Here is a 22,665-nt window from a genome sequence, read left to right as displayed (position 1 = left end):
CACTCACACACACACACACACACATACACACACATGCATGTGTTCTTTATAGGGATTTTCTGGCATTCAGATAAGGAGATCACAGGACTAAGTTTTATATTTTTTATAAAAACCCTCAACCCAGGGCCAGGCCAGAGGGCAGAGGGCTGCAGTGTTTTTCCTAACGGAATTGAGGAGAGTTCCAGGGACTAGGCCAGCTCCTGGGACCCCTAGAGAGGCAGCAGCACAGACAATATGTAGAGCTGAAGGCAGCGTGGGGCCTCTAGCTCCGAATGAGAGGTCAGGAGCGGCTATACCAGCCCTGTCCCTACACGTGGACAGAGGGCCAGGCCTGCTTGGGGAAGCCCCCGCCAGAACCAGAACCCCCAAACCTAGTCCTGGAGAGACACCTTCACAAAGAGGGTGGCAGATGGGTGCTGGTCTCCGTTCTTTGACAAGAGGTGGACATGGCGGTATCCTGGCAGGTGGATGGGCAGGAAAGAGCACAAGGAGAGTTCCAGTCACTCAATGAGGATGCTTCAAGAGATAATGGCCCTAGCCCAAGAGATAACAGGCCCTGCCCCCTCCAACTTGTCACCCCCTCTCCCCAACAAACACCTTGCTTGAGGCTGCCCAAGGGGATGGTGCTCTGGCCAATAAAGTCGTTCTTAGAGGATGCGTCATAATCCTCCACCACAAAGCGCACGAGGGCGAGCTCAGGCACGGCCACCTCAAACTCGAACTCTGTGTCCCACCACGGGTTGAAACCTAGGAGTACCAGTACCATGTCAACAGCATGGCCACCAGCTCCAGGGGTCAGGCCCCACCGAGGCCCACCAAGTACCATTATTGGTGACGACAGCAGTCTGGCGGCTGGCCATGTCGCGGCCCACACCATGGATCTCCACCGTCACCTTGGGGTCCACTATTGAATTCTTATTCTTGTTGACTTTTGGCAACTGCTGTCCAGAGATGACCTGAGGGGCAAGGGACAGATGGGGGTTCAGCAGGGGTAGCAGGGAGGGAGGCCCACAGGCTCCTATCCCTCCTGTGGCTGGCCATACCCTGATGCTAAGCCGCTTCCTGGTCCACCAGGGCCCCTGAGCCAGGGCACGTGAGTTAAAGGTAGAGTTCAGGTCTCGCAGGAAGGCAGGCTTCAGCACATACCCACAGGCCCCGTTGTCCTGGAAGCGGCCCTGGTACACGTCCATCTCCGGGCCAGGTGTCTGGAAATTCAGGGCCACTAGAGGCAGGATAGACCAGTCACGGGCTGCGGGCTGGCCCCGGGGGGCCCTGGAGCCCAGCCTACCCGGGGTAGAGTGAAGGCCTCAGAGTCACGTGGGGAGGCAGAAACGTGGTCCGGCACCACTCCGATGCCCACTGCCCTCCTGCCACCCTAACTGGCCCCCACGCCAACCTCACATTCCATTCCTGGTGCCAGAATTCAAAGGACTACGGTGCTGACAATGGGATTTCAGACTCGCTGGTGGCTGGTTAGCTCCTGAGCCCCCAGAGCCCCTGTGTCCAGCTCCAGCTGGGTCCCCAGAGCCTCCTGACCCCTGGCCCTCTGGACCGAAACCCTCCCATGCAGGCCTCCTCCCAGCCCCTGCCAGCCCCTACCTATCTGGCAGCCCCCGTTCCACATCTCCACAGGGCTGTAGTTGGAGGAGTCCGTTCTCCAGCCAGCAGGGTAGATCCTGCTCAGGTGATTGACGTTGTGGCGAACAAAGCTGTTTCCTGAAAAGGGTGTGGGTGGTCAGAAGTGCAGGCCTCCTGCTGAGCCCAAGCACCCCCACCTCCCAACCCCCAACCCCATGCCCACCCCATCTGGAAGGGTAGGGAGTGTGCCAGCTCTGTGCCACGACCCAAGTGGTGGAGCCAGGCCTGGCCCTGGCCAGTCCAAACGGTCAGAGGGATGGCCAGCGCGCTGAGGACGCAGGGCCGAGGCTCACCTGATTCTTGGAGCAGTCGGAGGGCGCGGTTCTCAGAGAAGGACACCATCTCATAGAAGGCCTGCCCTGAGGTGCCAGGGCTGGAGAAGCCCCCAAAGTGGACACTCTTGCAGTAAATGACCATATCTGAGAGCTCCTTCACTAGCCTGAGCTTGTCCTCCTGGGGGCCACGGGGAGGCCCAGGTTAGATTCAGAGGTTGGGGCGGGTGGGCACTGAGAGAGCCAGAAACCCAGACACAGAGAGACAGAGAGGGAGACAGACAGAGAGAGGGGGGCAGAGGGTCTGAGTGGCAGCCACGGAGAACTGAGGCAAGGCAGACAGCCCATGATGGCAGAGGGCCCCGGCGCTGCCCCCTCCCCGCAGCTCCCCCTCGAACCCTGGGCTTGCGCTGCACTCGGCTCCTCACGGCCTCGTCCTCCATCTCAGCAGCCTCATCCTCATCAGACACAACAGTGGCTTCAGGGCCGCCCTCCCCGCCAGGGGGCAGGAGGCCCCCAAGCTTCTTCCCCTTCAGCAAGATCTTCCCCTTCAGTTGCTAAGGCCGGAGGAGCAGCTCGTCAAGACCCAGCTGGCCTCCCAGCCAGTCCCCCTGCCCTCTCACCAGGACGCCCCCATGCCCACCGCGAACCTCAGGGGAAGGCAGACTGGTGGTGACCCCGTCCAGCGGCCGGTCCAACAGCATGGGGCCCAGGATGGTGCGCAGGTGTCGCGCCATCACCCGCTGCTGCTCCAGGCTGCAGTGGTTCTCCAGGGACAGGATGACGGGGTACGGGGACGCCTGGAGGCCCCAGGGCAGGTTAGGAGGGGGGGCGGCCCCTACCACGGCCCTCCTCACCCGCCAGGGGCGCGCCCACCTTGAAGGCGTAGTCCCGGATGGCCCTGAGCACGTCGCAGAGGAGGATCTTGGAGGTGAAAGTGTAGCCATGGTAGATGATGGGCTCCTGGTTGGGGCCGTCCCAGCAGTCGAGCTCCAGGCAGCGGCAGCCCTTGCACAGCGCCCTGCGGGTAGGCGCGCCCGCTAGGCCCTCAGCCCCGCCCCCAGCTCAGCCCCGCCCCCAGCTCAGCCCCGCCCACAGGCCGCCCCGCCCACAGCTCCGCCCGGCCCCTCCCCCAGGCCGCCCGGCCCCCGCCCTCCAGCTCCGCCCCGCCCCGCCCCGCCCCCTCCCGGGCCCCACCGGATGTAGGCCTCGGTGCTGCTGGGCCCCGTGAGCTGGTCTTCCAGCAGGTAGGTGTTGTGCGAGGAGGACATCAGGTAGTGGCTGAGCGGCTGGCCCATGTCCTGGTAGACCCGCCGGTGCGCCAGGCTGAAGGCGCTGCCGTCGGCGGACAGCAGGTACATGAGGAAGCCGTCCTTGGTCATCTGCCGCTGCGCCTTGGCTGCAAAGGAGCCGGGCACCGGTCAGAGCCTTGGGGCCAGCCACCTCCAGGAGACCCTCCTGGCGCCGCCGCCCTGGCAGGGGAGCCCCTTGCTGTCCCTGCCTCCCCGTCCTCAGCTGGTGGTCGAGATATCCCTCGGAGGGGGTATGTCTGAGTCAGCCATCAGACTGGGACCCTGTCTCCTCCCCGGTCCCCCACACTGTGAGGCCCCTGAAGGTGGGGCCTCATCATCTCCTCCTCCTCCTCCTCCTCCTCCTCCTCCTCCTCCTCCTCCTCCGTGCCTCCAGACTGAAGCCTCCCCAGGACAGGGCCCCAGGATGGAAGCAGGAAAAGGGTTTGCTTTTCCAGCCTCCTCTCTATTTCCTGAGGGAGGAGCCTACAAACCCCCCTGGACGAAGAACCAGGAGAAGGGTAGTGATGCTGGGGCCCTGTCTCCCATCTGCTTGCCTTCATGGGGCAGGCAAACGCTGACCAGAGGCCCTGGGGCCCGCTGAGGCATCCCCCTTCCCTCCAGCTCCCTACACTTGGGCTGCAGTCTCCCCAGGGGTCTCCCAGCCCCGTGTGACCCCAGGGACCGCAGCCAGGCTCTCACCAGTCTCACTGGGCTCATAGCGCTCAATGAGGGAGAGCGCCAGGGCAGGCCCTGCCGCCTCTTCCCGCTGCTGGTGCTGCAGGAAGCTTACTAACTGGTCCACGGACAGTGTCTCCCCAGAGCCCGCCGCCTCAGCGAAGGTGCGGTCAATCTCCGCCCGCTGGGTCAGCATCTTGTAGAAGGCCTCAATCTCATCGTCCTCCAGGGAGTCCGTCTGGGAGTGGTCACATTCCTGCAAGGCCAGGTGGGCAGGGCTCAGAGCATGGTCCCAACCCGGCTCTAGGGCCCACAGCCACCCAGGCCCAGCCCTCACTCCCTGCCTCACCCTGAAGATCTTGCGGGCATAGCTGTCATCCACCTGGATGTTGAGTTCCTTCAGGAAGTTCTGCAGCTCCTTGAAGCTCATCTTGTTGTCCTTGTTTTTGTCAGCTTTTCGCAAGCAGGAGTGAATCCAGCTGGGCAAGAAGTAAGGAAAGAACCCAGGAGCCCTGGTACCCCCAAGGTCCCAGCGAGAACCACAGTTCAAGCCCAGGGTCAACTCCTGGAACAAGGTGGATTGAGATCACCTATAGACAAAGCTCCCTGCAGGCCAGGCATACTGTACTGCACATCAGCATTCCAGGGACACAACCCGATGGCCTCTTTGGAGAAAATGTTACATCCTATTAAGAGGTCTTTTTTCTACTTACTTATTTTACAGGAAACAGCAAACTGTAAGCCACAGGTCAGAAGGTGAGGATACCACAGGCAAAAACAAAGCCTGAATCATGCTGTCACACTGGGGCACTTAGGCCCCCACTTCTCCCTTACCTCCAGCCCCTCTCCCCTCAGACTTGACCTGGAGAAGCCAAGAAAGAGGAACTCCACGGTACATTCCACAGAAATTGAAGAACAAAGACAACAAAAACAATTTTTAAAAATTGACAGCAGGATTTTAGAAGTCAGCAGGTTTTTAGAGGTCACAAAGGAAACAACATAACTGATACCATATAAACTTAAATAATTCTGAGGGTTGAGTAAAGTAGAAATAAAGCCATCCAGATAACATGAGGATGACCCTAATAATTGAGAAAAGGACACAAACTGATCTTTTGCAAATGTTCTTGGTAATCAAAGATATTAATAATTTGCAAATGAGATGCAATTTCTTAAACTATAAGATCAGCAATTTAAAAGCATACTACCCACATGATGAGATGAGCACTGGATGTTATACTATATGATGGCAAACTGAATTTAAATAAAATTTAAAAATAAATAAATAAGCAAATAAATAAATAAAAGCATACTACTCAGTGCAGGTAGGGGTGAGGTGACACGGATACTCCTAACCACCATTTGGACAAAGGAAATTGTCCAACCCTTGGCAATGTGATGCAGAGATACAGCTAAAGCTTGAAACTATTACATCATTGTACTTGCTAATTCCACTTCTAGGAATCTATTGATAAGGAGATACTCCTAAATACCTAAAGGTTTTAGGAACATAGTTCTTTGCAATGTTACTTATAGTAGTGAGAGACTGAAAATAAATGTTCAGCACAAAAAGAATAGATCACTAACTTATAGGGCATCTACTCCAGGGAATATTACACAGTCACTACAGCTTTTTATGGAAACTGTACTAACACTGGGAAATAATTATGACATAATGGTACACAGAAAGTGGATACAAATGTATGATCTCCACTATTTTGGCAAATGCATCATTAGGCAAATTGAAATGCAGAAAAGGAGATTGGGGGAAAACCCAAATATCGGAGTTTTGTTTTGTGGGCCTTTAAAACGTCATTTTGAGGTGCCTAGGTGGCTTAGCTGGTTAAGCGTCTGACTTGGTTTTGGCTCAGGTCATGATCTTAGGCTTATGAAACTGAAACCTGCCTTGGGCTCCGCGTTCTCAGCAGGGAGTCTACCTGGAGATTCTCTCTCCTCCTTCTGCCCCTCCCTCCACACACACACACACACACACCCACACACACCCGCCACATGCACACACGTGGGCACACACACACACACACACTCTCTAATAAATTAAATCTTTTTTAAAAATTAAAAGAAAACTCCACATTTTATGTATATATTTACATGAAAAAATAATTATAGCAGAATTGCAGGTAAAAAAATCAAATTCAAAGTGGTCCAGCTGGATATGAGGTTCCCATGCTAACTACTATTCAGCAAGCTGGGATGATTTTATGATCTCAAAGGCTGGGCAACAGAAGCCTCCAGAGGGTACAAGATTGTCCAAGGATAAGCCACCACTTACAGAATTAGACTTTTAAAAAAGCTCAAAATCAGTCAGAGGTAGACTTGAAAAAAATACTTAAAAATCTGTGAAATGCTGAAAAGCACAGAGTAAGGAAACTAACAGGGCTCAAAGTATGTCCCTCAAAGCAGCTGGTTATACACTAGTCATGAATAATCAGAAAATGAAATTAACAAAGTAATTCCAGCAAAGAGCCTCAAAATGAGTTAAAACACCTAAATTTTTTTAAATGTATAGTTTATACTCTGAAAACTACAAAACAATGTTGAAAGAAATTTAGAAAGATCTAAATAAATGGAAAGATACCCATATTTACAAATCACAAGATTTGATATCGTTAAATAGGGAATACTCTCCAGATTGATCTACAGATTCGGCACAACCCCTATCATAATCATGCTTGCTTCTCTGCAGAAATTGATCCTAAAATTCACATGGAACATCAAGGGACCCAGAATAGTCAAAACAATCTTGCAAAAAAAGAACAAGGGCACCTGGGTGGAGCAGTCAGTTAAGCGTCCAGCTCTTGGTTTCAGCCAAGAGCTCAATCTTAGGTCATGAGATTGAATCCTGAACCAGGCTCCATGCTCAGCATAGAGTCTGCTTGAGATCCTCTCTCACTCTCCCTCTGCCCCTCCTGTTCCTTTTCTCTCTCTCTCACTCTCTTTCTCTCTCTCTCTCTCCCTCTCTCCTGGTCCTCCTCTCTCTCTCTCTCTCTCTTTCTCATAAATAAACAGATTTTTTTATTTAAAAAAAGAACAAATTTGGAGAACTCATACTTCCCAATTTCAAAACTTACAAAGTTACAGTAACCAGAATATGGTACTGGTGCAAGGACAGACATACAGATAAATGGAATAAAACTGACAGTCATGAAAATAAGCCCTCATATCTACGGTCAATTGGTTTTTGATGAGGGTGTAAGGACAACTGATGAGGAAAGAACAGTCTTTTCAACAAATGGTGCAAGGACAACTACCTACATGTGAAAAAAATGAAGTTGGATCCCCCAAACCACACTACACACAAAAATGAATTCAAAATGAATCAAAGACCTACATGTAATAGCTAAAACTATAAAACGTTTAGAAAAAATAACAAAAGCAAATATTTGTGACTTTGGGTTAAGCAAAGCCTTCTTAGATATAACAGCAAAAATCACAAGCAAAAAAAAGCAAAAGTAGCTAAATTAGGTGTCACCAAAACTAAACCCTCTTGTTTCAGATACCATCAAGAAAAAGAAAAGAACCTTCAGAATGGGAGAAATTATTTACAAGGATAATTATGATGAAACTTGTACCTTGCATATATAAATAACTCTTACAACTCAATAATCAAAAGACATAGCCCAATTAAAAATTGTACCAGCGGGGGGGGGGGGGGGGGGCGGTACCTGGGCGGCTCAGTGGTTGAGGGTCTGCCTTTGGCTCAGGGTGTGATCCAGGGGTCCTGGGATCGAGTCCTGCATCAGGCTCCCTGCATGGAGCCTGCTTCTCCCTCCGCTATGTCTCTGCCTCTCTGTCTCTCATGAATAAATAAATAAAATCTTTAAAAAAAACCACAAACCAATTGCACCAGAGATGTGAATAGACATTTCTCCAGAGAAAATTCAGGAAAGCACATATGCTTAGCATCATTAATTATTAGAGAAATGCAAATGAAAATCCAAACCAAATCAAACAAAAAAATCCATAAAATAACAAGTGTGTTGAGGATTTGAAGAAATTGGAACCCTTGTGCACTGTCAGTTAGTGTACACTAGTACAGGTGCTATGGAAAACAGTATGGTAGTTCCTCAAAAAATTGAAAGTAGAATTACCCTGTGATCCAGCAACTCTACTTCTAGGTATATACCCCAAAGAACTGAAAGCAAGGTCTCAAAGAGATATTTGTACAGCCATGTTCACAGCAGCATTATTCACAAAACAGCAAAAAGGTGGAAGCAAACCAGGCACCCTTCAACGGATGAATGAAAAAACAGTATATGGTATATGCAGACAATGGAATATTATTATTCAGCCTTTAAAAAGGATGTAAATCTGGACACAGGCTATAATACGGATGAACCTTGAGGACATAATGCTAAGTGAAATAAGCCAGGTGCAAAAAAGACAAATGCTATCTGATTCTACTTGTCTGAGGTCCCTAGGGTACTCAAATTCATAGAGATAGGAAGTAGAGGGTGGTTGCGGGGCAGGGGTGGGGGTGGGTAGGGGGTGGGGGTGGAGATTAGAAGCGGGAGAATGAGAATGTTCAATGGGTATAGAATTTCAGCTTTACAAGACAAAGAAAGTTCTGACTGGCGTGACAATGTGAATGTACTCAACACTACTAAAACAGTTGAAGATGGTAAATTTTACGTAGATTTTCCCACCAATAAAAATGTTTAAAAGACAGATCCATTTAAAAAAGAGCTTAACAGGGGTGCCTGGTTGGCTCAGTGGGTAGAAGATGCAATTTTTTTCTTTCTTTTTTCTTTTTTTAGATTTTTAATTTATTTTAGAGAGAGAGAGAGAGAGAGAGCGCGCGCGCGCGCATGTGTGAGCAGGGGGCGGGGCAGAGGGAGAAAATCTCCAGCAGACTACCCACTGAGCATGGAGCCAGACGTGGGGCTCGATCTCACAATCCTGAAATCATGACTTGAGCCAAAACAGAACTGGACACCTAACTGACTGAGCACCCGGGTGCCCAAGCATGCAACTCCTGATCTTAGGGTTGTCCAGACCCACATTGGCTATAGAAATTACATAAAAATAAAATATTAAAAAAACCAAAAGAACAGAAAATGGGCAAAGGATCTGACAGATATTTCTTTAAAGTATCTGATAGATATTTCTATAAATGACTGATAAACACATGTAAAGATAGCTGACATCATTGGCTATCAAGGAAATGCAAATTGAAACCACAAGGAGATACCATTTCACACCCACAAAGGTGACTACCATAAAGTAGTAAGAATAGCAACAAGCCTTAGCAAAGATGCAAAAAGTTGGAACCCTCCTACACTGCTGGTGGGAACGTCAATTTCCTCATTGGGAAACTGGAAGTCCCTCAAAAGGTTAAACATACGGTTACTGTAAGACTTATAAATTCTAGGTATAGACTACACAAAACTTCTGCACAAATGTTCATAGCGGCATTAATTCATAAAAGCTCCAGAGTGAAACAGTGGACAGCTCCACTGTCCATCAACTGCTGACTGGATAAATAAAATGTGGAATAACCACACCATGGAATATTGTTCAGCCATAAGAAGGAATGAAGGTCTGATGTATACTACCCCAGGAAATCCTGAGTCATACTACAACACGGATGCACCTGAAAAACATGCTCAGTGAATGAAGCCAGTCACAAAGGACTGTACGATTCCATTTATATGAGATGTTCAGAAAAAGGCAAATATACAGAGCCAAAAAGTAGATTAGCGATTGTCCAGGGCAGGGGGATCATGGGGAGATGTGGCCTGGCTGCTAATGGGTTCTTTTTAAGGTGATGAAAATGTTGTAAATTTACTTATAAGCCTGTGAATTTACAACTAACCAGCACTGATGTGTACACTTTAAGCAGGTGAATTACATGGTATGTAAATTATATGTCAATAAAACTGTCATTAAAATAAAGGAGCTGGAACCGGTTCCACCCTAATCCTATGAACCAGAAGCCTGATCACTTTGAATCATAGGCTAGCATGTTGTTGTGCATCCAGATTTGGAGGTGAATTAGTTTTAAGCCTGCAGGCTGGCCTGCACATGAGGCCCAGGGAAAATCAATCACTCCCCAGAGAATGGCACATGGCCTTCCAAATTCCCAGAGAGAAAAAAATGTAGTAACTCCAAGAAACAAGATTAAAATGCCCAAGACACAGTCTCCCATTGAAGCAGGCTGCTGCCATTCCAGAACTCTGTGCTGGTTATGGGGGGGAGGAGAGGGAACATTGGGGGCTGCACACAGTAGATCAAACAGGACCCCAGGTACCTTCTCTGCTTCCCTTCAGCTAAGGACTGAACTGTGTTCCTCCCAAATTAATATGTTGAAGCCCCAACTCCCAATATCATGGCATCTTGGGATGAGTCTTGGGGGCCTTAATGAGGTCATGAGGTAAAGCCCTCGTGATAGAATTAGTGCCCTTATAAGAGGAGACACCAAAGATCTCGTCTCTCTCCCTGTGTCTTTGCCACGTGAGGACGCAGTGAGCAGACAGCCACTTACAAGCCAGGAAGACCACTCTCACCAGAACCCGACCATGCTGGCACCCAGCCCTCAGACCTCCGGCCTCCAGAACTGTGAGAAAATTCATCTCTGTTGTTGGAGCCACGCAGCCTATGCCATTTGGGGATGATGGCCCAAGCTGGGTATCTTCCACACCCAGGCTGCCCTGGGGATGACCAGAGTCAGCACCCATGGGCTGGGTCAGGACCCACTGCCACCAAAAGGATACTGCTGCAGCTTCTGCCTCTGGTCCATGGAGCCCGAGTGGTGGATGATCTTACGCAGACCCTGCACCCAATGCTGGGCCTCAGCTGGCGATGGGGCGATGAGGTCTAGTGTATTGCGCTGGTCCTTGAAGACAATGGAGAAGCAGCGGTCCTCGGGCACATCCCGGGCAAACTTCTCCAGGCCCTCCGTGCGGTGGCCCTTCCGCACCTCCTGAATGTCCTCAATGGAGACTGCAAGGAGGGGACAGGTGGCAGAGAGAGCTGTGAGGCCAGACCCTGCCCCTGATGTGGCCAAGGTACCGCGTGGGGACACAGAGCTGAGGCTGGAGCTCAGGCCTGGGTCTGGGGACGAGGAGGGTGGCAGGAGGATGGATAAGTGGGAACACAAGAGAGGAAAGAGGACAGGGACTGAAGTGGAGGAGTGTGAGACACAGCTGTGGTGGGCAGGGAAACACGGGGAGGGGGACGGGGACAGAGGGACAGACTGACTCTAGAGAAGCACCTGGGACCCCAAGTCCTGCTGTTCCTAGACTGGAGGGAGTAGGGCCCCTGTGAGAGGACTAGGGCAGGGCAGGGCTTTTAGAGATGGGGAGAGACTGTTCTGGAGCTTGGAGCCTGTGACAGACAGGAGGCCACATAGCCTCCTTTACTGCACCTGACTTTGCACCATGCGAGCCTCCAGGCGCCTGTCCCAATCATTCAGGAGCCTGGAGCCCCCCTCCAGCAGCCCTGGCCCTGGAATGTGGGGGCACAGGGAGAAGTGCCTGTGCTGCATCACAGACAGGGCCTTGCCCTACGTAGGTCTGGATGTGTCCTGACCTCAGGGAACCCCTTGGCGAGAAAGCTGCGGGAAGGCAATCTCGTCCTCTAGGATCCCAAGAGGTATCCCTTAGGGCTCTGGGAGAGTACATCATTCTGTCCTTAGGAACTGGGAGGGAGACTTCCTATCATACCCAAGCCTTCCAAGCAAGACCTTGCCTCTCGTGGGCCCCCAGGGAGCCCTTCCTCCAGGGAGCCAGTCTCACCCGCTGGGCTCATGCTAAGCTGCTCAGCATCAAGCTCTAGGCTCTGCCCCTGCCCCACCTATGTCCTGAGTCACCCACATCCATCTGTCCTGGGTCCTAGACTAGCTCCAGCTGCAAGCTCACCTGTCCTCCCCAAGCCTGCCTGCACCCTGCCTGGGCAGGTTCTGAGAGGGGGCCATTTGGGCCCTGGGCCATCTGGGGTGCAGGGGGACATCACTGCTTCATCCAGCCTCCTGTGCCCTGCCCGGGGCTGGCTCGGAGGGGAAAGAGGAAACATGAGCCAGGCAGCACCCGGGCCAGCACCCCCGCCCGCACAGAGAGAAAGTCCAGATGCCTATACTGCTGATAACCCCTTGTCTGCCTCTGGGAGCCAGTGCGGGGCGAGCATAGCAGTGGCAGGATCAGGGGAAACTTCAAGCAGGGAACAGATGCGGAGAGAACTGGGGGTGCTGCTCCACTCCCACCTCACCTGGCCTCAGTTTCCCCAAGGGTAGAATGTATTTGGGGACAACAGTCTTACTGCTTACCTGGGGAAGGGAAGCAGCCAACGGGTTTGCTCAGCCCGAGAGCCGTCTCGGGGTCTCCGACATGGAAGAGAGCCACATTCCTCACCTGAATCCACCTGCTACCTGACCCCGCACCTGTCACCCCGGCGGCCCCTCTGGTCAGGTTCAGAGCCCTCACTCCCACCCCTTCCCCAATCTTGCTGCTGCACCTTTGCTCACACCGGTCTCCTGCCTGGAATGCCCCTCCTGCCCTGGCGCTCACAGCTGTCCCAGTATGAGGGCGGCTCATTGCACCAGCCCAGGGCCCCTGCTCTTGTCTCTGCCCCCATACCCACTGCCATCAAGTGCTGGGCACATGCAGGGAACCATGCACATGTCCTGCCTGGTGGGGGTGCTCTCAGGAATCCCCAGAGCCCAGAGAGCAAGATGCCCACTCCTACTGTGCCATTACCCCTGCCTCCTCCCCAGCCAGCATCTGACAGGAAGCCCCATATCAGGGCAGAGGCCTATGAAGCAGCCTGGCTGGTGCCACAGACAGGCAGAGGCAAGGTCTGGGTCACTCCCATGCTGTGTGAGAGGACTTCGGGCTCTATCCACTTTAACCCTATCCTGCCTTGCACAGAAAACATCCATGGCCCACACCCCCAAAGCCCCAGCCCAGCAATCCTCATCTGACCCTGCTTCTGTCCTGCCTCCCTCTAACCCTGCTACAGGCCATAGGGCCAGCCAGTGATACTTTCTCAGGTTTCTACCCAGCAAACCCTTCCTGGGCACCTCCCCTTCCTCCTGTCCCCCTTCCCACCCGGAGCCTGTCATCTGTGTCTGATCACACTCCCCAGTGGGCTGCCCCTGCCCCTACCCATCACAGCCAAGGGGGATCGGGGTTGTGTGAAATCCAGCTACAATGATCTTTCTGCATGATTCAATGCAACAGTCACTAGTTACATGCGCTATTTAAATATAAAGTAGCTAAAATTCAGTAAAATTAATAATCCAGTTCCTCAGTCACACTAGTCACATTTCAAGCGATCAATGGCCACAGGTAGCTAGCGGCACCCCTACTGGACAGCGCAGATAATAGAACGCTTCCATTATCAAAGAAAGTTCCTTGGAGTAGTGTTGGTCTAAAACTTTCCCACCAAGTAAAGATGTAGCGTGGGCATCTCATTTTACAAAATCTTTAGGGCACTGGGTTAAAAGGCAGCTAGTCAGTACAGCTTTCTCTGTGAGGCCTTGCTGGAGGTGTTCTCCATTTGCAGGCCTCACAGCCTTGGGTTCAGAAAACCCTCAGCCCCAACATCCTGAGGGGAACTGCCCAGCTATGGCCTCTCTCTACTCCACCCTCCCTCTTTGCTATGGCCCCAGTCCCAGGGAGGAACTGCCTCCTGCGGCCCCACCTCATATCCTGGCCACTGAAACCAGGAAGGGCCTTATCTGCCTCCGGACTTTGGGCCTGGCTTTTGGTCTCACTACACCTGGAGTCCTAATCCACCCAACTTCCCTCCTTCCCATATCTGTCTGGGTGGATACCCCATGAGTTCAGACAACACTGTCCAGCAGCCTCCGAGATTGGTCCTCAATGACTACCCTCCCTGGCCCAGACTAGGCCTCAATTTCCCTGTGGGGGATTTAACTAACTCCCCCCCCACCCCCTGCCCAAACTCTGCCAGCTTCAGCTTCCCTATATCTGGTCCTGGTTGTGTGACCAACCTGGGCACCACCAGGACAGGCCTGGGTTTCCCTATTTGTGGTCCTGGTCCAGGACTGACCTCCCTGGCCCCGGCCCCAACCAGCATTGGCTTCCCCATGCAAGCACAGGTCCTACGCTCTGCTCCCACCCTGCAGCCCCAGGGACACTCACACAGCTGGGACTCCGGGGTCCGCATGACCTTACGGGACTCCTGCCAGATGGTCTTGCAGTCTTCCTGCAACTTGTAGAAACGCTCTCTCCGCCATGAGTTGGATTTCACCTTCAGGAGCTGGCTGCCCTTCAGCAGTGCATGTAGGTCCTCATCGTGCTGGAGACCTAGGGGGCAGGGCTGGTGAAATGCCACTTCCTCTGGTGTCCCTGCTGCCCCAGGCCCTGTGCTAGCTCCTCTTGCCTCTGGACCCTCTCTGAGAAGGGACCCACTTCCCACCAGCCTTGTCCTCAGCTCTCAGTCCCCTTCTCCCACCTTCACCCATGTTCCAACGTGATCCTGGAGGCCCTGCCTCCTCCAGGAAGTCATCTGATTGCCAGTTAAGGCCAGGCAAACCTTAGGACGCCCCCCCACTCAAGGCTACACTTTATATACTGTGACCTGCCATCCACAGCAGAATGGAACAAGGGGAAGCAGCTAATTCAAGCACATCCAATTCCTGAGGAACCAGACACCTAGGAAATGGCCTGGTTCTGCGAAACAAAGTTTGTGCCCTTCCTGGTCACACTTAGGGGTGAAAGTGATCTGAAGGAAGCTGGGACCAAAATATTAGGCAGAGCAGAACAGAAAAGGTCTGGAGGTAACAGCAGTTGTAGTTCTTGGTGTCAACATTATGGTTGCTGTAGGACCCTTGGGCCCATCCCTGCCACCTTCACCCCTGCTGCCCCACCCTGACTTCCACCTGCTTGAGAAGAGACCAATGAGCCCACTGTGGCCAGGGTTTGGCCTGCTGGGATGCCCCAGGCTCTCCCTGCCCACCCTGTCTCTGAATGTCCTGGGTCTGGGACCTTCAGGGTATAACAGTCCTAAGGCACACTGAGCCCTCTTAGTGTCTGAGGCAGGACCCAGCCCAGGGCCCCAAGTGACAACCAGAACCCTGGCTGCATGGCCCCTCTTGCCCAGCTGTCTTCAGAGACCTGGGCTGGTCTCTATGGCATGGGCTCCCAAAGATACAATGCCCTCTGTCCTAACAGGACCAAGCAGGAGGAACTGAAGGGGCACTGGGCTTGGCCCCCAGGAGCCCTCATCCCCAAGCAGACCCTGTATCAACTGGGATCCAGGAGAGACCACTCACCACCTTAATGATTCATCAGTATAATATAGAAATAGATGCATCTAGATTCATATCTATCAGCTGAGCCAGATGCAGTCCAGCAGCCAGCTCTCTTTGGAGCCAGGTGGCCATCTCACTTCATTCCGTCCCCAAAACTAAAACTATGTGGTCCTTTGGCTCCAGCAGAGCGCTGACATCAGGGACCGTGTGGGTCCAGTCTGAGGGCCCTGTGACGAGGCCTCTAAGCTTTTCTTTTCTGAGCCCAGGTCTACAGACCCTGATCAGCCATCCAGCTTCATCCATGTCCCCACTGCCCCTACTCGACCAGCCAAACCCACACAGCCACAAAACCTATGGAACCTTCTGGATCGCTTCCCCAGGCCTCAGCCACCCATATCTTCTCTATACCTCCCAAATCTCCTGCCTCCACTAAAGACAGAGCCCAGTGCTAACAACCCGCCCCCCCCGCCCCACCCCATGGCTTTAGGCAGCTTCCTTCCCTGTGCCTCTGTTCCCCCACTAGCACTGGGTGAGAACAACGTGGCAAGAGGCGTCTATGGGCCTCCTCCCTCCTCTGTCCCAGGTCTCTCCACACTGCTGGGAGACCCCTCTGTCTTAGTGTGAGCATCCCCCATTCAGTGCCAGGGATGTTCAGTGGAAGAGAAGGGGGCTCCTGCAGGGTACCCTAAACTGCTGGCTGTGTCCCTAGCACTTGGAACAGCAGGAAGGGGAAGGGAGTCCCAGATGCTAGGAGAGAGTCCCTCAGCCTCTGCCAGGACATTCCATGTCCTTCCTAAGGCAAGGCATCGCCTTACCCCCTGCCTGCTCCCTACCCCCAGGCAGGACACTCATTAGAACAAGCCACTGCCAATGACACAGATGGTAGCAGGGGAGGGGGCTAGAAAGTAGGTGAACCCCACCCTCCGGTTCTGGAAAACACCATGGGGAGATGACATGTTCATCCTGTCCTGGAGCCAGGCTGTGGCCTTGTCTGCGGTCAGGCAGAGATAAGTCCCCCGGTTGCCGACATGGCTTCCGGAACACGTACCTCAGCCCCAAGGTGGGCCTTGATAATAGCCACTGCTTTCTGGGCCATTAGAGAACCTGGGCAGGCACCCCCATCTCTGAGTCTCATTTGCGTGGCCCATTTATTTCTGAGGCCTCTGGGCTGCCTGCCCCACCATCCTTGCTCCCTTAGCACCCAGAAAGTCCATGGGCACCCCTCGCTCAGCCCCACTCACTCAGCTTTAGTACTTTCTCCTCCTGTGGGAGGATAGAGACGCGGGGCCTCTGACCTCAGGGGCCCCTGGGCTGACGTTGTAGCCTCACCAACTTGCTCAGGCAGCCGCACACAGTGAGGTGGCCATGTGGAGGAGGGCAGAGGGTGTGCAGGTGCTAAGAGGAGGCCAAGGCGGGTGCCGGGAGTCCTGCCCCTATACCGAAGGTGATGCACAATGGAGACAAGTTGGGTCTGGAGCCCACAGCCATACACAGCTACGCAGTTGCACACTGCCATCTCAACATACAGTGCCAGGACATCACAATGATAATGATAGCAGCCACCATCACATTAATGGTCAGTATTTGAATAAAATACTGTTTTTAGCACAGGTATTTAATTCCCCCAACAACCCTCTGAGGAAGGCACTATCATTATTCCCATTTTACAGATGAGGAAACTTGAGGTTCTAGGAAGTTACATGGTGGAGTCAGGACTCAGAAGCCTGCCTAAGGGTTAGTGCTACAAAACATTAACATTACCTTATGCAAGTCACCACTCAGGCACACTGAGTAATGTCACAAAGAGCAGTATCAGAAAGTCCACATAAGCTACACTGTAACACAGGACAGCATCAATCACCTGGGGCACCCACCGTCTGTCTCCCACAGTCACACACAGTGCACAGCATCACCCTGGATCACACACTGGTGTGTGTGGACACCACACTGGTGTCACAATGTCACACACTTGGTTATACAGCATTACATATCATCATTGCCACACAGCGGCTCCACGTACCACACGAGGGGCAGGCTCACCACTAGGTTACACACCAGGTCAACCCACTGTCACACCTGTCACTCACACTTGCACAGCATCACACCGGATCACATAGTCTCGGAAAATCATTTCACTGAGCTACACAGTCATACCAGTAACACCCTGGGCCATATATCTAGTAGTGCCTCAGAAATCTGTAAACAGGCGGCATTAGGGGTAATACGGGGGTGGGGGGCTTCGGAGTGGCTCAGGTAGATCAGGAGAGCAACCAATCCCCCCTAAACACATCCCGCATGCCACCCCTGCTAACACAGCCCCGCGGTGGGTCTCCCACTCACAGAAGTACTAAACAGGTCCGACCGAAGGATGGGAGGCAGAGCCCGGGGCTCGGGAACAGTCTGCATCTTGCCCCAGCTGCTTTCCCCGCAGAGCTCCGAGCCCCCGGCGTGCCTTACCTAGCCTCTGCCCATTGAGCGCGGCCACCTTGAGGCTCTCCTCCTGCAGGTAACGCTCTCTGGAGCGGCTGCGGCTCGGGATTCCCAGGCACTGCATGACGCCCTCCAGTGCCTCCGCGCCACCGAGCCCGGCCCGGGACCGCGCAGCCTCCAAAAAGCCCCGGCGGCGGGGGCGGAGCCACCGCCCTGGAGGCGGGCCAGGGGCGGGGTCAGAGCCCCGGGGAGGGGCGGGGCCAGCCCGGAGGGGCGGAGCCTCGGCCCCGGAGGCGGGGCGGGAGGGAAATCTGGGCTGAAAGGGGCGGAGGCAGAGCCTGGGAGACGTGGCCGGTCCGGGAGGGGCAGGACCTTTGCCCCGGGAGTCGCGGCGAGGGCGGCCTCCAGGCGGTGAGAGGAGGAGCCAGAACGCAAGAGGCGAAGCGGGATTAGTCTATAGCCCGGGAAGCCGAGGAGCGGCGAGCGCGAGCCCAGAGGGCGGGCAGGGGGCGGGGCCCCAACCCCAGAGGTTGTGGGGGCGGCCGGGGCAGGCGGCCGCGAGTGGGAGGCCACGTGGAGGCCGAGCCTCACTCGGGAAACCGGCCAGGGGCGGGGCCGGGGCCCAGGGGCGAGCCGGGGGAGGGTCCCTCACTGAAAACGCGGGGTTCGGGCAGGCAGGGGCTGAACCCCGGCCCTGGAGGCGGTGGGTGTCCCGCCAGGGGCGGTGTCCAAGCGGGGGCGGAGCCCGAGTCGCGAATTCGAAACACCTGCTAGGGGCGGGCGGAGGCCCCAAAGCGTGAGCGAGGCGAGACGAAGCCGAGGAGGGGAGACTGGGGGCGGGCAGCGGCGGCCTGGGTGGGCGGACCAAGCGGACAGGATGGGGCGGGGTCAGACGGCGCGGGGGACCCGGCCTGGGGCAGACCACCAAGGCCGCCAAATATTTTGCCTCGATTACTCAACGAATTCATTGTCATTCAGCTGGCTGTTGCCTCACAGGCAGACCCGTTTCCTTCTCTCGGTGTCTCCACCCGAGTGGGGTAATCTCGAAGCTTCCAAATACGAATGGAACTCTTTAAAAAAGGCTGATCTTAAAAATGAGTTCATTAACGCAGGCTTGCTTTGACAAATAGATGAGAGCCACTGCAACTTTATACAAAACTGGGCTGCCAGGGCGCTGGGAAACAGTGGGACCTTTCATGGAAGTTACAACTTCTCTTTCATGCACCCAGCCCCTACTGTGTGCCAAGGTCAGGACGCCACCCAGAGGCCTGACTCACCCCTCTCTTTTACTCTCTGCCTCTGAACAGTACCTCCTTTTGCCTCACTGCTGCTCCAGTCACCAGCGCTGGCAGTGAGTCACCGGCAAAGCCAGCCATTAGCTCGGCCAAGCAAAGCAACACTAACAATAAACTGAAGCGCAGAGTGACTTGCCTAAGGTCACGCCACACAGAATAAATCATGAGAACGTGTGTTAGTGTAGACAGGCTGAAATACAGGCACAAACAAGTTGTTCTTCTTTTAGGGGTGGGCAGGCAGACGGTAAGATGAACCTGTTTTAGAGGAACCACACAAGGGTTCCCATCCAGAGGACCAAGAACACCCTCCTACACACACACACTGCCCCACACCAAGGACCTATGGATAGAATCACATCTCAATGTAATTTGCTTCCTTTGAATTCTCTTGTATTTTACTTTATGTATTTAAAACATGACGTTGAGGAGGGGGCCACAGGCTTCCTCTGACTGTCAAAGTGGCCCTATGGCACAAAATGTTAAGATCAGTGTGGATCAGTGTGTGTCTGTGGGGTATGAACCTGGAACCCCAGAGACAGACAGTTTTGAAACATAATTGAATGGGTAGGGGGCTGGCCACCCCAACTTGCTGTGATGGCTCTGGAACCATGATCTCTTGGGGGCACTGGCTTTTTTGCAAACTAGAGCTCCTATGCCCATTTGTGCTTTTCCCTCATGACATCCCCTGTAAATTGGGTGTTGCTATGCCATGGGTGGAAAAAAAGGGCCCAGAAAAAGGGCAAGGGGGCATGCTCAGGGTCACAACCTAAAGAGAAGCAAAATGAGGACTGGAACTCAGGTCTCCTGGGTCCAAGATGAGGCCCCCCCTACAGCCTGCCTTCCACTTTTACAAATGCCAGTTTTTACAGTGGGGCAGGGTGGATTTAGTGTAAGTAAAGTTAGTGAAGGTGGATGTATTCAGTGAGGGGAGGGCCTGGGAAGCAGTGTCCTTTTGGGCACATCTGGGGACCTCCTGGAGAGCCCAGCACAGGCCTGGCTAGGATGGAGACAGCAGAGGTAGTGGAGTAGGGGGAGGAGGCCAGGGGACTGGAGCATCAGTCTGAGGGCTTCTGAGACACCAGAAGGAGCCCCTTGGTACTTGAGTCCTGTTCTGGGCACATTTTTCCTAGCAAGGGACTCCCTTATGATGCCCCTTCATCTCCCAAGAACACAGAGAGCATGATCACTTGTGGCTGAACCTCCTGCAGAAATATAGGCCCGATGGAGCACCAGGCACTGTTCCCATTGCCTCATATGTATTACCTCATTCAGTCCTCACAGCAAGCCTATGAAGTCGGTAGTGTCCTTATCTCCTATTTCACTGAGGAAATTGAAGCACAAAGAAAACCAGGAATTTATCTAAGATGAAAAAGTCAAGGCTTGAACTCAGTCTGCCTCCAGAACCTATGCCTATTTGCGACACCGCATCTACCTGCATCTGGGGTGAGGATGTAAGAGACATCTCATGACTAGGGAGGCCCTATAGCCCCCCAGGCCAGTAGATGGGTGGGGGGCTCTCTGCAGCGGTCTGCTGACTGCCCAAGCCAGATAGCGTGGTTGGGTGCAGATATGCAAGAGGTACAGACTCTCCAGTGGAAGTGTGGACACCCTGGAATAGCACAGGGCACAATGACCACTCCTTCCTACCATCAATTCTCCTCAGCAGGTCCTTAGAGCTCCCTGATCTGGTCTACAGGAGGATCAAAGGCACTTAAGGGAGGTAATTCTGGGTGTTGGGCTAGAAGTGGCAGGGCCTTCAGGGAAAGAGCTTAGGGTTCCTGCTTGCCCCACAGGAAAGGCTGGACAGAGTGAGGCATTTGGAGGCAGGTCTCAAACAGAATGGGCCAATGTGGCCAGATCCACGCCACAGTGTCTCCACATAGCTTCCTCTCCAGGGAAGATGACAAGGGCACAGATGAGGCTCCTGAGGATGGAGCCCGTTCCAACATGAGCTGGTTCAGAGGAGACCAGAGGGCTTCTAGGAGATCTGAGTGTGAGACAGGCACAGACGAGGTGGCACTCAGCAGAGGAGACAGCACTAATTAAACGATGGAGAGAGAAAGGAGAGGTCTCCACTGTGGTCCTCTGAGCCATCCAGGCTCCATTCCTGCCAGTCTGGCCAAAGCACTAAAGACACCTCTGCTCTGAAGAGAGAAGAGGAAGCACTGGAAGGGGCAGGGATCCCATGACCCAGCTGGACGAGGTTGCCTTGAGGAGCCCAAGCTACTGGTGGGAGGATAACTGCTCTGGGCGCTGAGCAAGATCTCTTTGGGCCATGGAGACCAGGTAACACACGGCAGACTAGGGGCTGTCTGAAAAGAACATGTCCTGTTCCCCTGAATTCCAGGGGGTCTCTAGCGGGCAGCTGGAGAGCTCTGCCTTTCTCTTTCCCAATACCTCCATGTATGATTTAGATGGATAGGTGGCAGGCACTGAAGTCTCCAGCCCCAGGGATACTAGAAAACACGGAGATATGGTTAAGCAGGGATTTGCGTAAGGCAAAATCACCGCAGATGATCTCAGGAACCAGGAGCGCAGGACATCCTTCAGAGTGAGTGAGTCCCCAGGCTGGAGCGAAGAGATGCCAGACCAGCTTGGCCGTCCTGACCTGCCAGACGTCCAGGCCCTGCAGTGGGAAGCCACTGCGGCTCTTTCTCCTGGAGGAGGGCGTTACCGCACGGAGCCCACCCAGCCTGTTACCCGGTGGGTCAGAGGGACAGAACTCGGCCAGACCAAGGGCGGAGTTGCAGGCAGTTCCAGGTGAGACTTGGCTCAGTCCCTCCGGGAGGGTGCGCGGACGGGAGGACGGGCTGCCGCTTCCAGCCTGGGCATCGCTGACTGGGATTTCCGCGCGGGGCAGTTCCTGCCGCCCGGCCCGACCTCGGCCAACCTCGCACACCTCCTCACCTCCTCCCGCCCCGCCCCGCCCCGCCCCGCCCGCGCGGCCTCACGCGGCCAGGCGAGCCCGGGCTTTGGGGAGCCTCTCCAGCGGCGCGGGCGGGGCGCGGAGATCTTGCGACTCACGGACGCGGCACCGTCCCGCCTCGGCCCTCCGCGCCCGCCGGACCGCGGCGCCCAGCCCTCCGAGACCAGAAAAAGGTTGAATCCTTGCAGCGGGGTCAGGGGGTCGGGGGTGGCCTTCAGAGAAGTCTTCAGACCCGCCTCCACCCCCGCCCCCACCCCCGCCCCCACCCCACCCCACCTCCGGCCAGACCCGGGGGACGAGCGCGGAGACGCCAGGGTCTTGCCCGGCGGTCCCGCCCCGAGAGTCCGGGGCCGAGATTTCCCCGATGCAACCGGGAGCCGAGAGGCGGGCCCGGGGCGGGGCGGGGCGGAGGGCGGCCGAAGGAGCGGGGGTCCCCGGCCAGGGCCGGGAGCCTTTGGGCGGGGTGGGCCCCGCAGGGTCTGCCCGCCCGCCGGGAGCTCACCGTGCAGGGTCAGGAAGTCCCGGCGCGGGTCCATGCCCGACGGGCGCGCAGCGGGCGGGGGCGCCTCGGGACGCACGGGTCCGACCGAGCGCGGCCGAGGGACCCGAAGAGACTCCGCGGGGAGGAGAGCGGAGGTGGGCCCGGGCCGCCGCCCCGCCCCCGGGCGCGCCGACCCGCGCTGCTCCCCGCCCCTCTCGGGGATCTGGGAGGGCCGAGGGGGGCCGCGCGGCCGAGCCAACCCCCGCCCGGGCCAGTGGGCGCGTCCCGGCCAGAAATAGCCGGATGCCTCCCGCTTCCTCCGCCGCCGCCCGCAGGCCGTGGGCCCTGTCATTACCGCGGGCGGTCCGGCCCACGCCCTACCTGTGGGCGCCGCTCCGGGTTTGGGGTGATGCTCGGAAGAAT

At 54.8% G+C, this 22,665-nt stretch overlaps 1 protein-coding gene across 2 annotated transcripts; it reads right to left on the bottom strand.

Annotated features, from left to right (window-relative positions):
- Nucleotides 1-88: 88 nt before the first annotated feature.
- PLCD1 (phospholipase C delta 1) lies at nucleotides 89-22,418 on the bottom strand. Of its 2 annotated transcripts, none has more exons than XM_072793366.1 (15): nucleotides 22,264-22,418; nucleotides 13,999-14,163; nucleotides 10,609-10,837; nucleotides 4,227-4,356; nucleotides 3,902-4,133; nucleotides 3,108-3,309; nucleotides 2,787-2,931; nucleotides 2,561-2,710; nucleotides 2,309-2,467; nucleotides 1,932-2,091; nucleotides 1,600-1,716; nucleotides 1,044-1,222; nucleotides 824-956; nucleotides 598-747; nucleotides 89-457 (listed from the first exon to the last, which is right to left on the bottom strand). In XM_072793366.1, exons 1-15 carry the CDS (start codon nucleotides 22,295-22,297, stop codon nucleotides 372-374), a joined length of 2,271 nt encoding a protein of 756 aa, XP_072649467.1. In that variant the 5' UTR covers nucleotides 22,298-22,418; the 3' UTR covers nucleotides 89-371. The 2 variants fall into 2 exon arrangements, with proteins under 2 accessions (XP_072649467.1, XP_072649465.1); XM_072793364.1 differs by lacking the exon at nucleotides 22,264-22,418 and adding an exon at nucleotides 17,568-17,742.
- Between the last annotated feature and the right edge of the window lie 247 nt (nucleotides 22,419-22,665).

Source organism: Canis lupus, chromosome 22 (assembly GCF_048164855.1).
Source record: "Canis lupus baileyi chromosome 22, mCanLup2.hap1, whole genome shotgun sequence".
Classification (NCBI taxonomy): domain Eukaryota; kingdom Metazoa; phylum Chordata; class Mammalia; order Carnivora; family Canidae; genus Canis; species Canis lupus.
This window is presented reverse-complemented; position numbering and strand designations above follow the sequence as displayed.